General features: G+C 42.1%; 1 protein-coding gene across 1 annotated transcript in view; it reads right to left on the bottom strand.

Moving 5' to 3' along the window:
* The window catches only part of stau2 (staufen double-stranded RNA binding protein 2), a 79378-nt gene extending 60944 nt beyond the window's left edge, over positions 1 to 18434 (bottom strand). Inside the window, exons 1-6 of the mRNA XM_062379635.1 lie at positions 18350 to 18434; positions 16327 to 16534; positions 15398 to 15528; positions 14859 to 15018; positions 13530 to 13665; positions 530 to 689 (exon numbers count right to left, since the gene is read on the bottom strand). Of these exons, the coding sequence (XP_062235619.1) occupies positions 530 to 689; positions 13530 to 13665; positions 14859 to 15018; positions 15398 to 15528; positions 16327 to 16525 (786 nt within the window). The 5' untranslated portion in view covers positions 16526 to 16534; positions 18350 to 18434. The remainder of the gene's footprint in view (positions 1 to 529; positions 690 to 13529; positions 13666 to 14858; positions 15019 to 15397; positions 15529 to 16326; positions 16535 to 18349) is intronic.

Genomic DNA, 18434 nt, shown 5'->3' with positions numbered 1-18434 from the left:
TGTTCATAAATAAATGTATAATGTTCACATTTGTGCTACACAGTTGAGCTAAGTCGATTATATCACAAACCGAACACTCCACAGACAGACATCTCATTTTGGGCAAACTTATATTATAATTAGTAACAGTTGCCAAGGAATGGGACGGTTGTCAGAATAATGGGCGAGGAAACATTGAGTACAAGTGAAGAAACTTCCACTGTGGTTTCTTGTAGAACAAGAATAGTGTCCTTAGGATAGTAAGCGTGAAATGAGGAGAGACAATGGGGACACGCAGCAGAGGACCTGGTCGTAATCGGACCAGTGGCCACTGCAGGAGTACTGAAAGTATCCGTGTGCGAGATGGGCCCCCCCGATTTCAAAATTTGTTGTTGTCAACAATATTTAGCTTTTGTTAGCTAGAGAGAGTTCAATGTGTTAACGGCATTGTACTGAAATTATCCCCAAAGAATAGGTCAGCAAGGGCATGTTCAAAACTACCAGTATTAATATGAGTTTAGTGTAAGATTATATGTGTGTGTGCGTTTACCTGGGGTGGCCGTTCTGGAATAGGTTCATTGCGCAGGGCTTCCAGGGCCTTCATGGCAGCGCTGTGTCGTGCCGCTTGGCGGGTGCGTCCGTCGCCAATAAACTCATTAGTTCCCACTGAGAGTTGCACATAAAAGATCTTAGGAACAGGATAATGGTACCTGGAATGAACAGAAAAACAAAATTGAGAAGGGAACATTTATATTCTTTTTAAATAAACTGTTTATCTCAACATATGAGGAGCAAAAGGATATAAAGAGGGTTGTTTACACCCTAAACAGAGCATTTTTATCTGACATAAAAACAGATGAAAAGCAAAGGAGGCGAGGCTCCAACTTTATGAGCCAAATTATCACACCATTTACAGCGTTCCCAAATTAAAGGCCCATCACTTCATCAGGGTCAATTACAACACAATGGCGTGTTGGCCAACCACTTGAGTAATGTCTTGCTATTGAATCTCAGCTTAGCGATGCCTAACAAAGCACAGGGACATATATATCCCCTCCTCTTTCTTCTTGCTCTGCACATAGATTTTCCTCTCTTTCTTTGGGTCGTGACAAGAGCGGGACTGGGCTGTCACCAAAGAGATTTAGAGGTCTGCAAGTCCGCGTGTGTGATACCCCCTCCTGGGTCAGGGGGAGAATGGCTGAGAATGTCTGCCGGTCCGTGGACATGGATGAGAAATAGTGGGAACGCTAGCGAGAAAGGCGAGGATTCCCAAGTTTTTCATATCCGTCTCCCTGTCTCCTTTCTTCTAAGTGAATACACTTATATTCACATGGACATACAGCCACCGTATGTGGCAGACACAAACGGCTAGCAGCACTCAAGATTTATTGGTAAAGAGTTTTAACCAGAGACTACCAATATTTCCGTGGTTGGTCATGGCAAACCTTGAGGACGATGTGCTGAAGAAAGCTGACACTAGCTTCACAGAAATGCTTCCATCTCTTCTGGGTGTGCATATTAATCATTCTAAGCCATCAAGTGCGTGTGGGAATTTGGGGAACCCGAGGAGCTTGAAATTTGGGGGGGGCTAGAGAAATGTGTATATCCTAGAAACCGTTGCAGTTTCTTTCTCAATCGAGCACACACATGCACATCATTACATGGAGAGATCTTGAGTCGGAGCACCACATTCAACTGGGCTTCTTCTGAAACCTATAAACACTCTCTCATGCACGTATCAATATGTTCAATGCCTGGGATCAGGTGTTATGAGTCATTTCTTCTCTTATGTGTAACAAGACAAAGAGTCTAGAGCTCTGCTGGCTGCACTATGAAGCTCCACTTATAGCAGTCGGCATCAACGTCGACAAGACATTTCACTGAAAACCACAAATCTGAACCTCATGTAGGAGGAAAAAAAACACTGCTCAATTTTATTTTGCTAATCTATTGACAATATTTCATTGGATGAGTTAAAATGCTTTGACCTGCTGATTAGGACATATGAAAAGTCAGGGATCAGTTAATCATTTGAGGTTAGCAACCTGCAAATACACAACAAGTATCACAGCAGTTCATCCCACTGATGTTGACACATTTCATTAAAAAACAAACACTTCAACATAAGAGGAAGTGAATAAACGATATAATAATAATAATAACAATAATAATAATATTAACTTAACATAGCCCCTTTCAAAAGACCCAAGGACTTTACATGAATTGTCTGTACACAAAAGCAAAGTCATTCAACTAGTTGTTAAAATATTTCATGTTATGTTTCAGTAGATTTACAGTAATAATGTCAGTCTTGATTGAGCAGCTGCCTTAGGATGTGTTAGTGATGGAAATGTTGGCCAGTTTCCCAAGAGGATAGGAAAGAAGTATCGTAAAGATGTTTGTCCAGAAAGAAAAGTTACAGATTTATCATTTGGATCTTGTTTTCATAGTTTAGGGCAATCACTGTATGCACCAATTTGATGGTTGATGTGGAATGTTGGTCAGACTGAAGAAGAAAAATGAGCAACCAAATGGTCCTACATATTCTTAACTCCCATGTTTTATTAGAAGAGAAAAAAAAGATTTACAGACCAACATTTGTAATTTCACATTTACCTCCAAATAAAGTTAGAGATACAGATACTATGACTTAAGGTCTGGCTTTGAGATCATTGCCTCATCACACTCCACTGTGGCAATGTTATCATGTTTCCAGATGTTACGTACTTTGGTGAGTACAGTGTTTAACAACTAACAGAAACTGTGGCAGAGTAAATAAGACTGACTGGAATCTACCTCCAACAAGATTAAGTTATTCTGAAACTACATGTTGACGTTTTTGGCCTCTTTTCCAGTAACATACCAGAACAATAACTCGTACAAGATAAATCTCCACTACACGTCATTCCACTCAAATATCTCTTCCCCCAAATCTCCTGACCATGAGTCAGCATTTTACTCCCAGAATTCCAGCAGGTCTTTCTCCAGCCCACAGCCCTCCTCTCATCCGTCTGCTCTCAGCTCCTCCTGGCTACGGGAGCCTTCCCTGGGCGGGGGCCCGCCTGGCCCTCGCACGTCAAGTGTGGCCCCAGGGTCTCAGAGGACATGCCAAGTGCAACATGGGCTCGGGCCAACAGCGCTGAGCAGGGATGGGAGCAGCTGGGGCTGGAGTGCTGAGTACAGGTGCAGAGAGGAAGAGAGAGAGGGATAAGAAAGAAAGAAAGAAAGAAAGAGAGGGAGGGAAAGAGGGAGAGAAGAGAGAGAGAGAGAGAGAGAGAGAGAGAGAGAGAGAGAGAGAGAGAGAGAGGGACATGGAGGGAGGCCTGTGGGGGACCCTATTCCACAACGTGGGAAAGTAGTGGCTTACACACAAGAGAAGTCAGCCAAGAACACAGGCGAGCACAAGCACACACATCGAAATCATGCATTGCAGACAAAAAAAGGCCGGGGAATCACGTCAGCACACTGTGGCCAGCACAAAGATCAGCACATGCTGGCTGGATCTGCCTGTTCTATGTTATCAATTATTATTATTGTTATTATTATTACTACAGAGAGGGAACAGGACCAGGACACCTGTGGGGAGGGAGCAGAAATGGCTGAAGGGAAAGAAAATAATAAAAAACAGGACTTTGTCTCGTGATGACGTGACTGTTTGGTGTGTGTGTGTGTGGTATGACTCAGGGATGAGTGAAGGGGCGAGCGAGAGAAAAGCCACCTGATGCCCCAACTCAATCAAATGATAACTCATCCGCGTTGCACTATGTGTAATGGATTTCACTTTGAAGGCATCTCTTTAATGTGGGCTGCGTTAGTTAAGGTCACCATTTCATCATAATCATTCAAAGACTTGTGCACGAACACACACGCAGACGGACACAGTCAAAGCTCCAGACATTTATTGAGCCCACACGCAGTCCTACCAGGAAATTGCGAGATATGGTATTGCAATTACTACTTTAAACGACAGGGTGACATTTCAGCTGGAAACTATTTTCTCTTGTGGAATGAAAAATTGTTTACTTTGCAAATGCCTGTGTAGAAAAAAAGCTCATCACACTTGTTCTTCAGCTGAACACTGAATACAGCCACTACTTTTCATAGCAGTATACATTACATGGAGTGACGTCAGGGAGATTGCATGTATAATGGCAAGCAACACATAAAAATACCACCAGTCCCATAGACGTGCACCTTGTGTTTTTGTAGCTTGTCTTTTAGGTTAGTTATGAAGTTCATTTTCAGTAGTTACAGTGATGAACAACTGAAAAATGACTTGGCAGATTACTTTAAAAGCTAAATTGAATTAAGCATATTCCCAAAATGTGGTTTGAACACGACACTGCTGGGAAAAACGGTCAGTGTAGTCCAGCAATTTAATGCTTTCAAGCCACAGATAAATACATTTAAAAACAAGATGCAAACGAAAAGTGAAGCATCGGAGTCAAATAAAAAAATGCGTGGCCTGCAATTAAACACATGAGACTGCTGACCAGTTGCAGATGGCGCACAGGGAGCCATGAAAAACCTCAGCTGCTCTGGCTGGCAAAACCTGTGCAGACCGCAGCAATCAAAACCAAATGCAGGGCTTCCTTTCAGCCGTAAACCTGCCATTCTGCCCATGAGAACACATCAATCTCCACTGTGCTCAGAATAGAAAGAACACCACCGTTAATCAGCCCAGTCGACCGTGACTTGTGGTTAGGAGCATCAGTGGATGTCACCAACACTTCCCATTTGAGATTAAAAAGTAAGTGGGCTCCTCTTTCAGCTCTTCAAGTCTGTTGATACTGGCTGTGGTAAACTGATTAAGGTGCTCACACATTGTGCAACAGGTTCACTGCCTGTCACTCTGAATCGTGTCTAATAAAGCTTTGGAAGCAATCACTGTCAGGCTGCATTTTAATATTGAGGCATGTCAGATAATGGGACGAATTCCTGCTGGATCGTAGCGCTGCCATGTGCACAGACCCCCCCCAAAAAAGGCAAGCAAAAACATGTATCATTCAATTGCACATTGGTGATTTGAAAATGCGGCAAAAGAAGATCATCTCATGTGTCAGTGCTCTTTGTATAGAAATGGGTTCTTGGAGGAGGGTGGTAGATTTATTCTTTTTGCACAGATTTCCCAGTAACTCAAGGACAAACTTGGACTGATGCTGTGATAATGGACTAAATTGTGTTTGAGGGGGTGCCGTCATTTGGGTTGGTGTGCCAGGTTCTTTTGACCCATTCATCCATTTCTTGAAAATAATTACAAAATGTTGCACAACAAACAATTCACGGAAAAGTAGATAACAAAGGACGAATGTTAGCAAAAGCATGATGCAGACCTAGCAGTGGTGTACACTGATTGTTTGGCTTCATAAAGTGGGCCGTGGCTACAGTCCCATTTTGGACTTTTGTCACTAAATTTCGGAATTTTCAGATTTTTGACAAGCCTGTGTTTGGTTGCCGAATGACACATTTCACTACATTCATCTCACAATCTAAAGCCAAAAATTACTCGGCCTCTACAAGTAACTTAAGTCAAAATGAAACCTTCTAGAGCACAGGCAATCCTCTCTCAATCTAGATTTGTCTGTTTCAAATGGATAATTGTGTAATTTACATCTGCATACTTTGATTATAGACTGACAAAAAAAGGCATAACACCATTTTTCACTCCTTGCTACTGCTCATGGTTTAAAAGTAATGCAATAATTCTTGTGGGTTTCTATTGTATATGAGCGTGGAACATATGTTTTCTACAACAAAAGCAGCAGAAAGTAAAAAAAGAGTGGGCTAACAAAACACAGACAAATCATGACATGAATAAGGGAGTGTACTGGCCCACTTTGTCTTCCAGCGTCACTGAACTTGACCACCAAGACATCTACTGGCCACACACGCAAACACAAATAGCTGTGTGCATTAAACCACAATTACACAGACATAAACACACACACACGGAGCCCTGTACTATGAGCAACAGGGTGACAGAGATTTGGACGAAAAAGAAAAACTTGGACCGACTCACTTCTCCACCAGCTGCACTTTCTTCCAATCCCCTGCCAGACTTTTACTTGTTTTCTCTCCCTCCCAACATCCATTCTTCATTCCCTGTGTCCATCATTGATTGCTCTCCTTCTCTTCTGCCTCACGCAATAGCCAATGCAGAAAATGCAGAGTCGTGCTCGAAATCAATCCGTTTAGTCAAATAATTACTTCTTAAAAACACCAACTGTCGTAGTGTTGGGGGTTTTGTACGTAATTCCTTTGACAGTGTCTGTGGTTAGAAACCACTTATCCACTAAGAAGAAGCAGATTAAAGTGTGACATTAAACCAGTGGTTTGCAGATGAAATTATTCTTTTGGCTGTAATTCCTCATTAAGCAATATGTTTTTGGCCTGTGTACATGACACAGAAACCCACACGTCTGCTTCAAGATAGATGACAAATACAATCATGGCACTTTGGAGCATTTCGTTCCACATGTGTTTTCATGACATTGATATTTCATCTTTAATTTTCTTTATTTTAAACTATTTGCATGCATCTTTTGAAGTTGTAGTGTGTTGAGCCCTCAGAGCCACAATGTAATGTGATTTATTTATTTTGGTTGTAAGGCTGCTGAGAACTCAATGTTGCCTTTAAACTATACATTTATTTTTATTTATAAACTAAACAAAATATATACTTTTAGTAAAGAGTTTGGCTTTGGGTCAATTGTGCTTTCACTATTTACAACACAAATTGCAGTTAGTAGAGCACATACCTCCCCCCCGTCCCGTGAGTCCACTTGTGAAACCACATATAAATTCATGCGAAGGGCGATCCAAATTACACATACTCATAAATATCAGTCCCCTAATCCAATGCTGGATTTTTATCAAGATCTATACATTTTCTAAATGTTATAGAATGCTATGTTACAAAAAGTGAATTAATGAAACAGCCCCATCACTTGAATCTGCACCAAAATGTAACGCGTTCTTCCCCCCGAAATCACTTCTTACCATCAAACAAACAAACAGGCAGGGGTGACAACACAGCCTCCGGGAACAGATTATCAAGTGATAATTAGAAAATGTGTGAGCATGTGTGTGTATATGACCCACAGCTGTATCAGGGAAGTCCCAACCAGCGTTACTCAATCAGACCCCCCCCCCCCAAGGCAACTCTGACCCTGAGATCCTCTACACTGTGAAGGAGGAGAATTAAATTGCTCTATGTGAAGTCAAACTATCGCTGCCGGGAGTATTAGAGATGCTTTGATATCAACTTTGTCCAAATGTTTATCACTAACACACAGCAAATCCGCCTCGTGTAAATTCTATCATGTCGTTTGTTCACATTCTGAAGGTGTAATATTAAACTCTGACATGGAGACAGTTTATTTACTCCCTCTCTCGCTCCCTCCAGTGTAATGTAATATACTGCTGGGTCTCAGGTGCTGCAGACAGCTGGTGTCTCACCCTCCTCATATCAGTGCCTTTACTCAGCTCTTTATTACCAACTGCTCAGAGACACAGTGCATACAACACAGGTTTCACAAGTGACGTGGGTACTTCATAACTTTAATTAAACTGACCAATGAGACAGCATTCATTGTTTCCAATGTTTGTTGTGGTTCTAGTGTGGAACCTGAGATTAAAGCCGTCTTTGTGCACGCTCTGTAATCTTTGCGGTCTGTGCCCTCCTTCCAGGACTGACTCACGAGAAGTCATGCTCCATGTAAACCTACCCAGGCCCTCCTGCCACACTTAACTGCTGAGTCACAGTGGTCCATCAAGTACTGTTTCCAAACATGTGAGATTTATAGCCCAGTGGCTGACAGGTGGCGTGCTACAGGGAAAAAGATTCAAGGCCTGCTACGTAAAAGTGACGCCGGTTAGTAATCAAAAACGCCTATTCTTTAATCGTCTGACTAAAAACAGCCGTTGCGTGAATAATTCAGAATTTGTAAGCACAACACATGACGCGGCCAATGTGTGGAAAACATTTGTGTTTGTTAACATTTGTGTTGTGTTAACCGTGGCCACCTTCCAGTGCCAACTGTTAGGACTTATGAAGAATGACGGACGTTCTGTCCTCATTAACAATATTGTTACAAAATAAAAACAATTATTATGGCTTTGTTGTTCTGACTTGGTTGCTATGCAAGCTGTCATACATGCAAATCATTTTTTTCTCAGAAACATCTCCAGGGCAACATGTTATTATATTTCAATGCATGATTAAATTTTTTCTTCATTGATGAGAATGATTAAATTAGTTGCAACATCAATGAGCCTTCCAGATCGAGTGGGTGTCCGCCAAGGGGGTCAACAGTGACATAAAACTCAATGAAGCAGCACCAAATTGCACATCCTCATAGAATTAAATATATTTTCTTTATCCAAGCTCTAGGTATTTGTTTGTGTTTTCTTTTGATTTAACGTTCAAGCTTCCATTACGTTTCTTTGTCATAAGGGTTTGATATTGATATCTTATGAATCATTGCCAATTTTCAAAATACATATATTGGCAAAGATTTTTCAGTCAGGCATTATTAGTTAAACCTTATTGTTTGATAATCCACAGCAGCATGCATTGGTAGAGTAATGCATATCCCTCATTAAAGAGCCTGCTAAGTACCTAATTTGTTTTATTACAAAAGCTAATTTGGTTAATTTCTCTTGACTCCTTCAGTCGCATTCATTCAAACAGGTGAGTACGATGCAGTTCACACTCAGATGTGAGACCCTCTACAATATGATTCTCTCAGCTAAACTGTGGTTTGCTTGTGCTGAGAAAGCAACATGGGACCAATTACAGGATGTAAAACACAGCTTTACTGCTCAGTTTCCACTATTTCCTCATGAGCTCTCAGCTGGTATAGGACCACCAAAGAGCTGCAGCATCACTGAACAGAACAAGCTTTGTTTTGACTCCACAATATGACAGGTTCTCGAACAGCAACATGGCAGAGTGATCCTAAAGATAATCCTACAGTATGTCTACTGCTGGTTTGATTCAAACTCCAGTAAGAAACGGTGGTATAAAGATTTCCTGCATTTCTAAATTCCTCATCACTTCTTCCAGAGACTGTTCAAAGCACAGGAGAGTGATACGTGATTGTGATGTGGACTGAGCCCAAAATGTACCTAAAACATGAGAATCTTTCTCTTCTTCAAAAAGGAAACCTGTCCTCCTCACCAAAATAAAAAGGTATTGGGATCGCAAAAGCAGAAACATACAACACTTGGACGAAACTTGACTTGAAATGGGTGACTGCTTTTCTGCAAAGTTGATTATTCATATCATTCAGTGATGATGTCTGTAAACCCAGGAAATCTCTCAACAAACATTTCCTCTTGACAGCCATTTGCTGCTGAGATACCCAGGAGGTAAGACAAATCACTCTGAGCTGTACAGCAAGAGAAGGCTCCAATTTCCTGGAAAAGCTACAAGTAAGGTAAAGTACAAGTGGTGTGTATTCGCACAAACATACGGATATGAGTTCTTGTGAAGAAGCGCACTTTAGTCACCCACCGTGCCAAGCGCGCTGAAAAGGCGGCGCGACAAAAGGTGGGTCTACTGATGTCACCTGCTTCGTGCGTACTGGTCTCAGGTTCATTTTTACATTCAATACATCAAGGTGAGAGGGGCGAGGAGGACAGACAGGGATACACAAACTCGAAACTCCACTCAGACGCGAGGAGATGAAAGGCGAGACCAGACTATGTGTGTCATTGAGTCTGTTGAGTACAAATCATTCCGAGCATTTGTTTATGTTGGACCTGTATTCCACTCCTCCGCCCCCGGTCTCCTCTATAAAACACTGCTTTATGAGTTTACACCCATTTCTACAATTAGGACAGATTATACTTTGTTCTGGCAAGACGCCCGAGGAAATTGACGTCCCATCGGAGTTACTGATGTATGCAGATATTTGGTGGGTTGAAGAACAAAAAGCACAATGTAATAAAAAGTTATTCCTCTGAAGTCTCTACCTTGTGTGCTTTGGCAGGCCCCTTTTGTTTTAGGGCAGCATTGATGATGGGACCGATAAGAGAAACCATATCTGTGGAATGCCTGAGTGGACCAAAGAGCACACAGTGTCCCGATTAAGCTGCACAAGTTTGTAAAGCCCAACAGGCCAGCGAGCTATATAAAAAAACTGTATAATAAAGTTGAGTGGGAGACAAGGAGGGGGGGGGAAAGAGGAGATGTGTGTGTGAAGAGACCTCAGAGGATATCCGATACCTCCACATATGAGGAAATGAGAGGAAATGTCGAATATAGAAAAGCGCTCATGGGCAGATTTGCCTTTTCAGCAGGTTGGCTCAATTAGAGATGTAGATGACAAAGTACACCTGTGTGTGTGTGTGTGTGTGTGTGTGTGTGTGTGTGTGTGTGTGTGTGTGTGTGTCGTACCCTCAGTGTCTCTGCCAGATTTTTCCTAGCTGACGTTATTCAAAGAATCTTGCAGGCATGAGAAGGCTATTGATCTTTCAAGGATGACCATCTTTTATCGCATCTATCTTACAAAAGCATGCACACACACACACACATGCACGCACCCAGCGTCATGAAGGCACACGTAAGGTTCTCATTGATTTTACAAGGACACTGCCGTATAGCAGTAAGTCAAGTCTAGAATACAGGGATAATCTATAATAGACCTTCAGGTGCCTCAATCAAAAGCCGAGCACAGCAAACTCAGGTATTTAATGCCACTGAATTATGTTCATGGTCAGAATTCATTGTATTGGCTTGTGCTGCTTTTCTTTGGAACATACGCGTTTTAAAGGATTAGGATTAATATTTTATACTAAATCCATTTGGACCCAACTGGGATCCAACCTCAAATTCATTTTTTGTCTTTTGAACAGACATTTCATGTCAATGTGCATCCGAGAGTCATTTCATTTCCTGCTACAATAAAACACTGGGGGTGCACAGTAGCTCTTTTGGAACAAGGTCACTTCATAATATGCTCCTGGAAACAGACAGAGCCAAGTAATAATGCATCAATAAATAACCAATTACAACTATAGATTGTATTTTATCATTGGATTTTTGTTTATTTCTACTATTTGAAACCCTACATCTGCTAAAATCTGATTTATTCCCAGATTCTGTTCTATAAAATCTGCAGTAAATGTTGTTGACAGTCAAACAAACCTAACCAGCAGCACCACCAACTCATAAAGGAAATAATTGTCTCTTCAGCACTACACAGGGCATTTTTTTGTATTGGCTTTACACTGGAAACTATTTTGTGCAAACGGTTGATAAGCTGTTAATCCACTGCAGCACCGGTGATCCTGTCTTCCTCTCACTTTTCTCCGGGGGAAGCAGCACAGGCCTGCTCAGTATCTCTCCACCATCCCAGGAGGAAATGTCACAAAGCAAAGCAACCCCCCCAGTCATTGATCCCACTGTCTTTCCAGCTGACATAATGTTACCGTCATAACCAAATGAGGGTGGGGAGAAGGTGGGTGGCTTCTGACTGCTCTGCTTTGCTCTAACCAAGTCTTATCCAAATTCCCACTCTGACAGAATGCGGGATGCCGGCACCCCCGCTCCCCGGGGAGCGAGCAGCAGGAGGAGAGCTGGGAGCGCCGTGGACGTCTACGCTGGAGGAGTCCAGTGTGACTCATTGGAATCAGGTGCTCCAATGATAACACAGCGAGCGGGGATTGTCCATGAGGCGAACATTGATGTAACCACATTTCTTGATAGCACAAATATTTCCCTGATTCAATGATTTGTGAATCATTTGGGCTGGATTTCCTTCTAATGATTCACGTCATTTCAATAATTGAATCAGCTGAAATCATTCCGAGTCCATATTTGAGGATGAACAATGGCACGGATGGGACTGCAAAATAACTAATGAATTAGACGTAGACTTGGATGGAAAATAATTATGCACAGGCCCTTCGCCATAAATAAGATTCATTTAGACGCTGATAAATGCACGTTTCATATTATCGCTATATTTCCTCATCAGGGCACTTTCTGATTTAATCAATACTGGTCTAGGTGGTGATTAGAGTGCTGATGGATCAGAGCCAGGTTGCCCTTTTAATGGTGAGATTTTCCATCAACATGACTCCGGATCATGAATGATCACGAAGGACATGGGCATATGGAAACCTTCGCTTCCCTGCAGCATCATTAAGGTGACCAATTGTGGATATGGTCCGTCACTCCAGCACATATTCTGTCATCTGATGAAGGGAATTCATATTCAGAAGGTCTCGCTTTCATTAATCCAGGGCTCGACTAAACTGACACAAGGAGACCCTGTGAAAACATAAGTGACCTTGGGATAAGATACACTCTTAAGTCTTTTAGTCGTCCCCCCCCACACACACACACACACACCCTGATGCCTACAAAGTGGCAAAAGAAAACAAAACGGACCATGAGGAAAAGATACTGCCTGTCTTTTAGAAACTCATCACTGTGACATATGACATTGACAGACTTGCTGGGAAACACATTCTCTACTCTGGCCCACAGACGTTTGTCTTTCACCCCCTGTTTGTTCCTGCATGGATCAAATAGTGGAAGATGTGTGCCAGATGCTTGACTGTCTGCTGAATAGACTCCGTTACCCAACACTGCAACTGAATCACGGACATTTTCTGGCAACGTGTCCACAATTAAAAATTAAATCCTAAAACCTTTGGCATCCGAATTACTTAAGATAGGAATTTAAGGGTCCTAAAGTTTATGTAAAATAGAAAAACAGACATTCGCTTCCCTGTTATGTTTCCATGTTTTAGAGTGGAAACTCTGATATCCAAATATTTTAAATTACATGGCAGAGGTTTATATGTTAAAAAAACAGCACAAATTCACCACATTCCTAACTTACATCACAAAATGGGTGCTCCATCACCTTATAAAAGCAGTGGTGTTTTTATTAAATGAGGAAACACTGCCACCTGGTGGGTGTTCCACTGACTCCTGAAAATACTTCATGTCTATCAAAATAACCTGGATGAATAAGTGCTTTTGTCATCTGCTTAGGAACACACAGCTCAACCTATTATTATTTAACAGTTAGCGCACTAACAACACCATCAAAATACAAAGCTGACTTCAAGTACAAACACAACCGACAAAATATTGATGTCTGTCCTAAAAAAACAGAGGAAAGAGATGCATTGTTTGCTCTTCCTCAGTGCACTTTACACTTTGTAGTTTGCTGTTAATTCAAAGCAGTATGTGGCATCCTGTCTTTTACTCCCTTGTTTTCAAGACAGGCAACCCTATGTAATGCCCAAAATAAATTGAGGAAGAGGGGAATTTGATTTCGCCTCTGTGGAAAGATTGAATGTTGACAGAGACTAAGAGCTACTGGAACCCATGAGGGCACCACATCCACCATATTTAGCGGGGGACTGCATCTGACAAACAGATGAGCCAGTGGGATTAAAGAAACAAGACTGTTTGAGGGCATCAGAAAATAAATCAAGACCATCATCACTTGGTTTCAATGGGAAGAGAGATGTATAGAAAGGTCAGGTTCTGTCAGTTTCGGCCGAGCTTGGTTTCGAGGACCCACCTTTGGTTGAACATCCCTCTGAAGTTGTAGTTTGCTCTATAGTTGGGCATGGGCTTAGGATCCAAAGGCCTATATATAGCTGGCTCTCCTCTCTTCATGGCCAGACCGTTCAGCTCCACTGTGGGTGTTATACTGCCTGTATGAGAAAGTGTGAAAGACTGAATTAGATAAGGAAAATTGAAGAAGTAATAACAATAATAAGATATTAATAAAACAATTCCATCAGCCAATAGAGCTTGTGATTTCAGCACAACATAACTGTTATGACACAAATGCCTCAATAGTTGATCAATACACACGATAACATTTAACAGTAAATTTGATCATGTCTGTATTATGTCTAAAAACTGTACAAATGTTCTACCCAACTGATTTTCTATGATGCATGCACTTCTAATTCCAAATGATGCACAGCCTATCACAGGACTTTCTTTATCCTATTAAGAAGCATAACTGTGATGTCTTTCACTGCATCCAGGGCCACAGAGGGCAGAGGAGATAAGACCAGTGGAGTGATATTAATTTGGCCAAAGATAAAACATAAGTCAGTACTTAGGCTTTATTATGAGGGTTGGCACTGGCTTAGTTCTGAACATGGATTATTTAATTACATCCAAAGGGATTGAGCTATGCTCGAAGTCAAACTGAGGGTGGAAATCTAAGAATATACAGAAACTTTCCATTAATAATTGAGACAGAAAGGTATTACAAGAACAATTAGAATGTTAATGTTAAAATCACAAATGCACCTAAAAAAAGTGATGTGAAAAAGATTAGCAGAGCAAAACTTAACTAAATTAAGTGACTTTTGCGTCATTCCCATATACTTCTACTTGAAGTAGAATATTTAAAACCACATCAAGCTCCATAAACAAATTAACTACAGTTCAAATTAAATGAAAGATCCTCTTTTATATTTATGTGTGCACATAACATTAATGATGACTGTTATATTGTGTAGCAGTGATGAGATGACAAATTGTCAGTGAACTAGAAGCAGGTAAACTGCATTCAGCCATCAAGTGAGCAAAACTACATTTTATTTAGATTTTACAAAAGTTGTGAAAATATGTGACACAACTTAGAGGTAGCCTGAATTGTCACTTTGTACTTGAAATATTTTCGTCGTGAATAAAACACTTATCTGCTTTGAGAGTAACACTAATAAAAGAGTGTTCAATTATTATGCAGATATATTTCGAGTAAAATATTTGCCACATTTAAGAAACTACAATATTTATTCCAGGTCGATCTAATGAGAAACAAGTGAGTGTAAAGTGATCACACACGTTTATTTGATCAAAATTTGATTTCTTGTGGTGTCAATACCTGGGTTACTGTTGATGTCCACTTTAGGGGAGCGGGGCGCAGGCCTTGGGAGGACACTCTCGTCCAGCGCTTTGGCGGCTGTGGAGTGTTGGGCCTTTTTAATGCTGGTGCCCTCCGCCTCCCACACCTGCTCCCCCAGAGTCAGCTGCACTGTGAAGATCTGGAACAGTGACATCCAGAGAGAGAGACATTACCCGGCAGCAATGACACGTTTACTGGCATCTCTCACAACCCATATGGCAGGAGCTGGATGTATTCAGCTGCATGACCAATTTTCATTTACGAACAGTACTCATCAGTAAAAAACTGAAGCACATACCCCTCGAATACTTGGCGCATTTAGCACTTTGTGTACAAAGCAAAGACAGATATGACATTGTAATTTTTTTTAATATAAAATGCGGCTTTTAAAGATGCCCACTGTTATTTACTGGTTATAATTTTTTATACAGAAATGGGCATGTTTTCCAGGCCTTAAAAAAGAAGCTCTTGAGCTTTTCCAGACAAATGTAGATGACTGTGGGGTCATGATTACTCACCTTAGCGTGTGCAGGGCCTCTCTCATTGAGGAGCTTGTATTGTGGTTGGATCCTATTGAAACGGGCTAACTCATTCACCAAACACATTGGAGTTTTCTCTTTAGGGTTTGCCATGTTCTCCTGGGGCGAGCCTAAATAAGAGCACAGCAGAATACATGATATACTGACCTACATTGTGATAGAATCCAGAAATAGACGTGTACACTTGAAGAATTACTATGTAGGCCTATGTATATAATATATTTTAACATTTTAGTGCCAAACATAAATTGGTTACTCCAGCACTGTAAAATATTTGTAGGAGAGACATTAATATATGCTCAAGGTATTTACCCCCCTTATCAAACGAACAGGGGTTCAACTGTGTTCTTATCTGACTGAATATGAGAGTTTCCAACAGGGTAGTAAATGCCATTCAGGATTATGGCTCACAATGCAGTCAATTTCATTCATTGATATATTATCAATTTATCTAAATGTGCCAAGGGCTGGGGCAAAAGCAGCACTAAAGATCTGGTTCAGAACCTAATTGGAAAGTTCTACATTCAATGCAACAACATTTTACAATGTGCAATGGAAAGAACAGTCACGTTTCTTCAAATTGTGTTTGTAAATGAAGCTACTGATACACATTCTAATAAAATGTTTCCTTTAAGGCTTGAAAATCAGAATTACCTCATTACCTCATAATATATTGCAATATCTGACTAGTGTTTTTTTAGTTGAATTGTTCAATGCTGGTAATGCTGTATCAAAACCTATTTTGCATTCTATGTGGCAAATTCAAAATAAGAGACTGATGAAAAGTAAGAAGTTCATAAAATGTTGGACATCACAATAGCTAATTATAGTGAATGATGATTAAAACCGAAAATATTGCAAAAAATGTACGTCTCCTGAAAGCAAAACTTTAGAGTTAACTGGTGTACCTGGTGGTGTGATAGACACAGGGGCGTCCCCATATCCGACTGCAGGAGCAGGGCAGGCGGGTGTGGGGGCCGGGCCTGTGCCGTTGACGGAGGGCTGCAGACCCAGGGATCCTGGGCTGGCCATGGCCGTCGGGGGAACTCCGGGGGAGAGGCCAGGACCAGCCAGGGGTGCTGAGGTCTGTACTTTCACTTGAGCCATGCTCTATTCCTGAAACCAGAAAATCAGTTAACTTTTTAGTTTATTTAAAACCAATCGATCATCGCAAAGTGTCATCATATCCCTCAGATATATTACTGGTGGGACACATCTGAGTTATTATTGATAAAAAAAAAAAAAGATTGGCTGAATGATTATTTGCCTTAGACTTCATTCTGTATTAGGCATTTGTGGACACAAACATTCATGCAAATACACATAAGTTTCAGCTCAGTCCAAAGTTGTTCACTATACTTAGACAGGTTTCTGAGGGAAGCCCCGGAGAGCATACTTCAAACTGAGCAGCAAAGGCCTATCTCACATTCTGATCCACTGGCAGCTAATACACCCAGACAATGATCCTTTATTTGAAGGAGCTTTGCTCGTGTTACTGCTGCTAAGCTCCCCGGAAAAATCAGGGAATCCAGTGATAGCAGCCTGAACAAGACAACAGGCGTTTGGTGACGTTATATTAGAGACTTGAGAGAGTGGGCGTGCATCGATGAGGCAGGTGAAGGTGAACAGCAGAGCGAGCTCAACAATCTGCTTGAAGTCAAAACACATGTTAACTTCTTTATCTTTTTATGGATGTGTGCAGTATTTTCCTGAATGCAGTAACAGCTCCCAGCCTGCAAGTGCCATGTGCTTTTCATAAACGAAACATGACATAAAGTGAATATGTTCAATGTTCCATGTTATAAACTAAATGAAAGGAAGGCACAAACTGCACCACATCTCGCCAAGATGGACTCACTATTGGTTCACATCAATATGGGGGAAGCGGTGGAGGGGGAAACGAGGGGGAATTGTTGTCCCGTCCCCGCGGAGGTCGGTGCAGAGGGTCAGACTGAGACACAAACTCCTGGTGTGTGAAGCTATGAAAACAGCAGCTATGAGCATGGGCCCCCCTTCAGGTGCTGGATAACAACATGAACCACCATGTCAGCCTGGGATGACCTGCGAGATCATGAACGTGAATATGAAAAACAAAATGATCCTTTAGCTGCTGCATGAAGTGAAGAGAAGGGTCAGATCACACAGGGGTCAAAGGTGACCGCGCTTCAAGCAGGGGGACAGGAGTTGTTGACACTGTTTACAGCTGAGGGCCGGGGCTGGAGCGGTGTACACAACAGAGAGTATGCATGTGCACGAAAACAACATGCACTTTTACTACACTGTGGCACGTGACATGCATTGATCAATTGCGTGCAGTGTGATTGATAAGTTGCACCTCGCGTGGCCCTGAGGTTCTCGGGGGTACCACTCTTTATTTCAATCTCACACAACAATAACAACACAGACACACGTATAAATATAACATCCAAACAGCAGCCTCCGTGCGTGGTGGTGTTACACAGTGAATGACCGTGGAGGTGCTGTGTAGTTGGGGTTGACTGACACGGCTACAGAGTCGGTGTGCGACCCCTGAACCTCCACCACAGCTCCCCGACTGTGTCCAGCTTTAGCCGGAAGCTAACGCCGCCACGGAGAAAAACACAATTTTCCCGCATATGTCAGCGCCTGAAACCCGCAGCGCCTGACTCCCCGTGCACGCCCGCTGTCACGGAAGTGTCGGTCTCCTTCCCCCCGGGAAGCACACGCCGCCGAGCTACCTCCGGATGCGCTAGTTTAGCCGGTTGAAGCTCATCATGGCTGATCGGCCGAGCGCCCCCCTCTTGCTAGCATCTCCCTACCGCCCCATCCTCCGCCAAGGTCTGGGGGGAGATTCGAGCCCGAGGAGCCACACACACGGACGGGCGGCAGCCTGGCGACTAGTCTGGAGACTGTCTGACAACACGGGGACAAATACGAGAGTGTGTTTTTTACCTTTGTCCAGAGCCAGACCCCAGTTACACCTCCGACATTGGCAAACACTAAAGAGAACTGGATAGAGGAGGGGACGGACCACGTC

This window comes from Platichthys flesus, chromosome 21 (assembly GCF_949316205.1).
Source record: "Platichthys flesus chromosome 21, fPlaFle2.1, whole genome shotgun sequence".
Lineage (NCBI taxonomy): Eukaryota > Metazoa > Chordata > Actinopteri > Pleuronectiformes > Pleuronectidae > Platichthys > Platichthys flesus.
The sequence above is the reverse complement of the archived record's forward strand: the minus strand, read 5'-3'. Positions and strand labels throughout refer to the sequence as shown.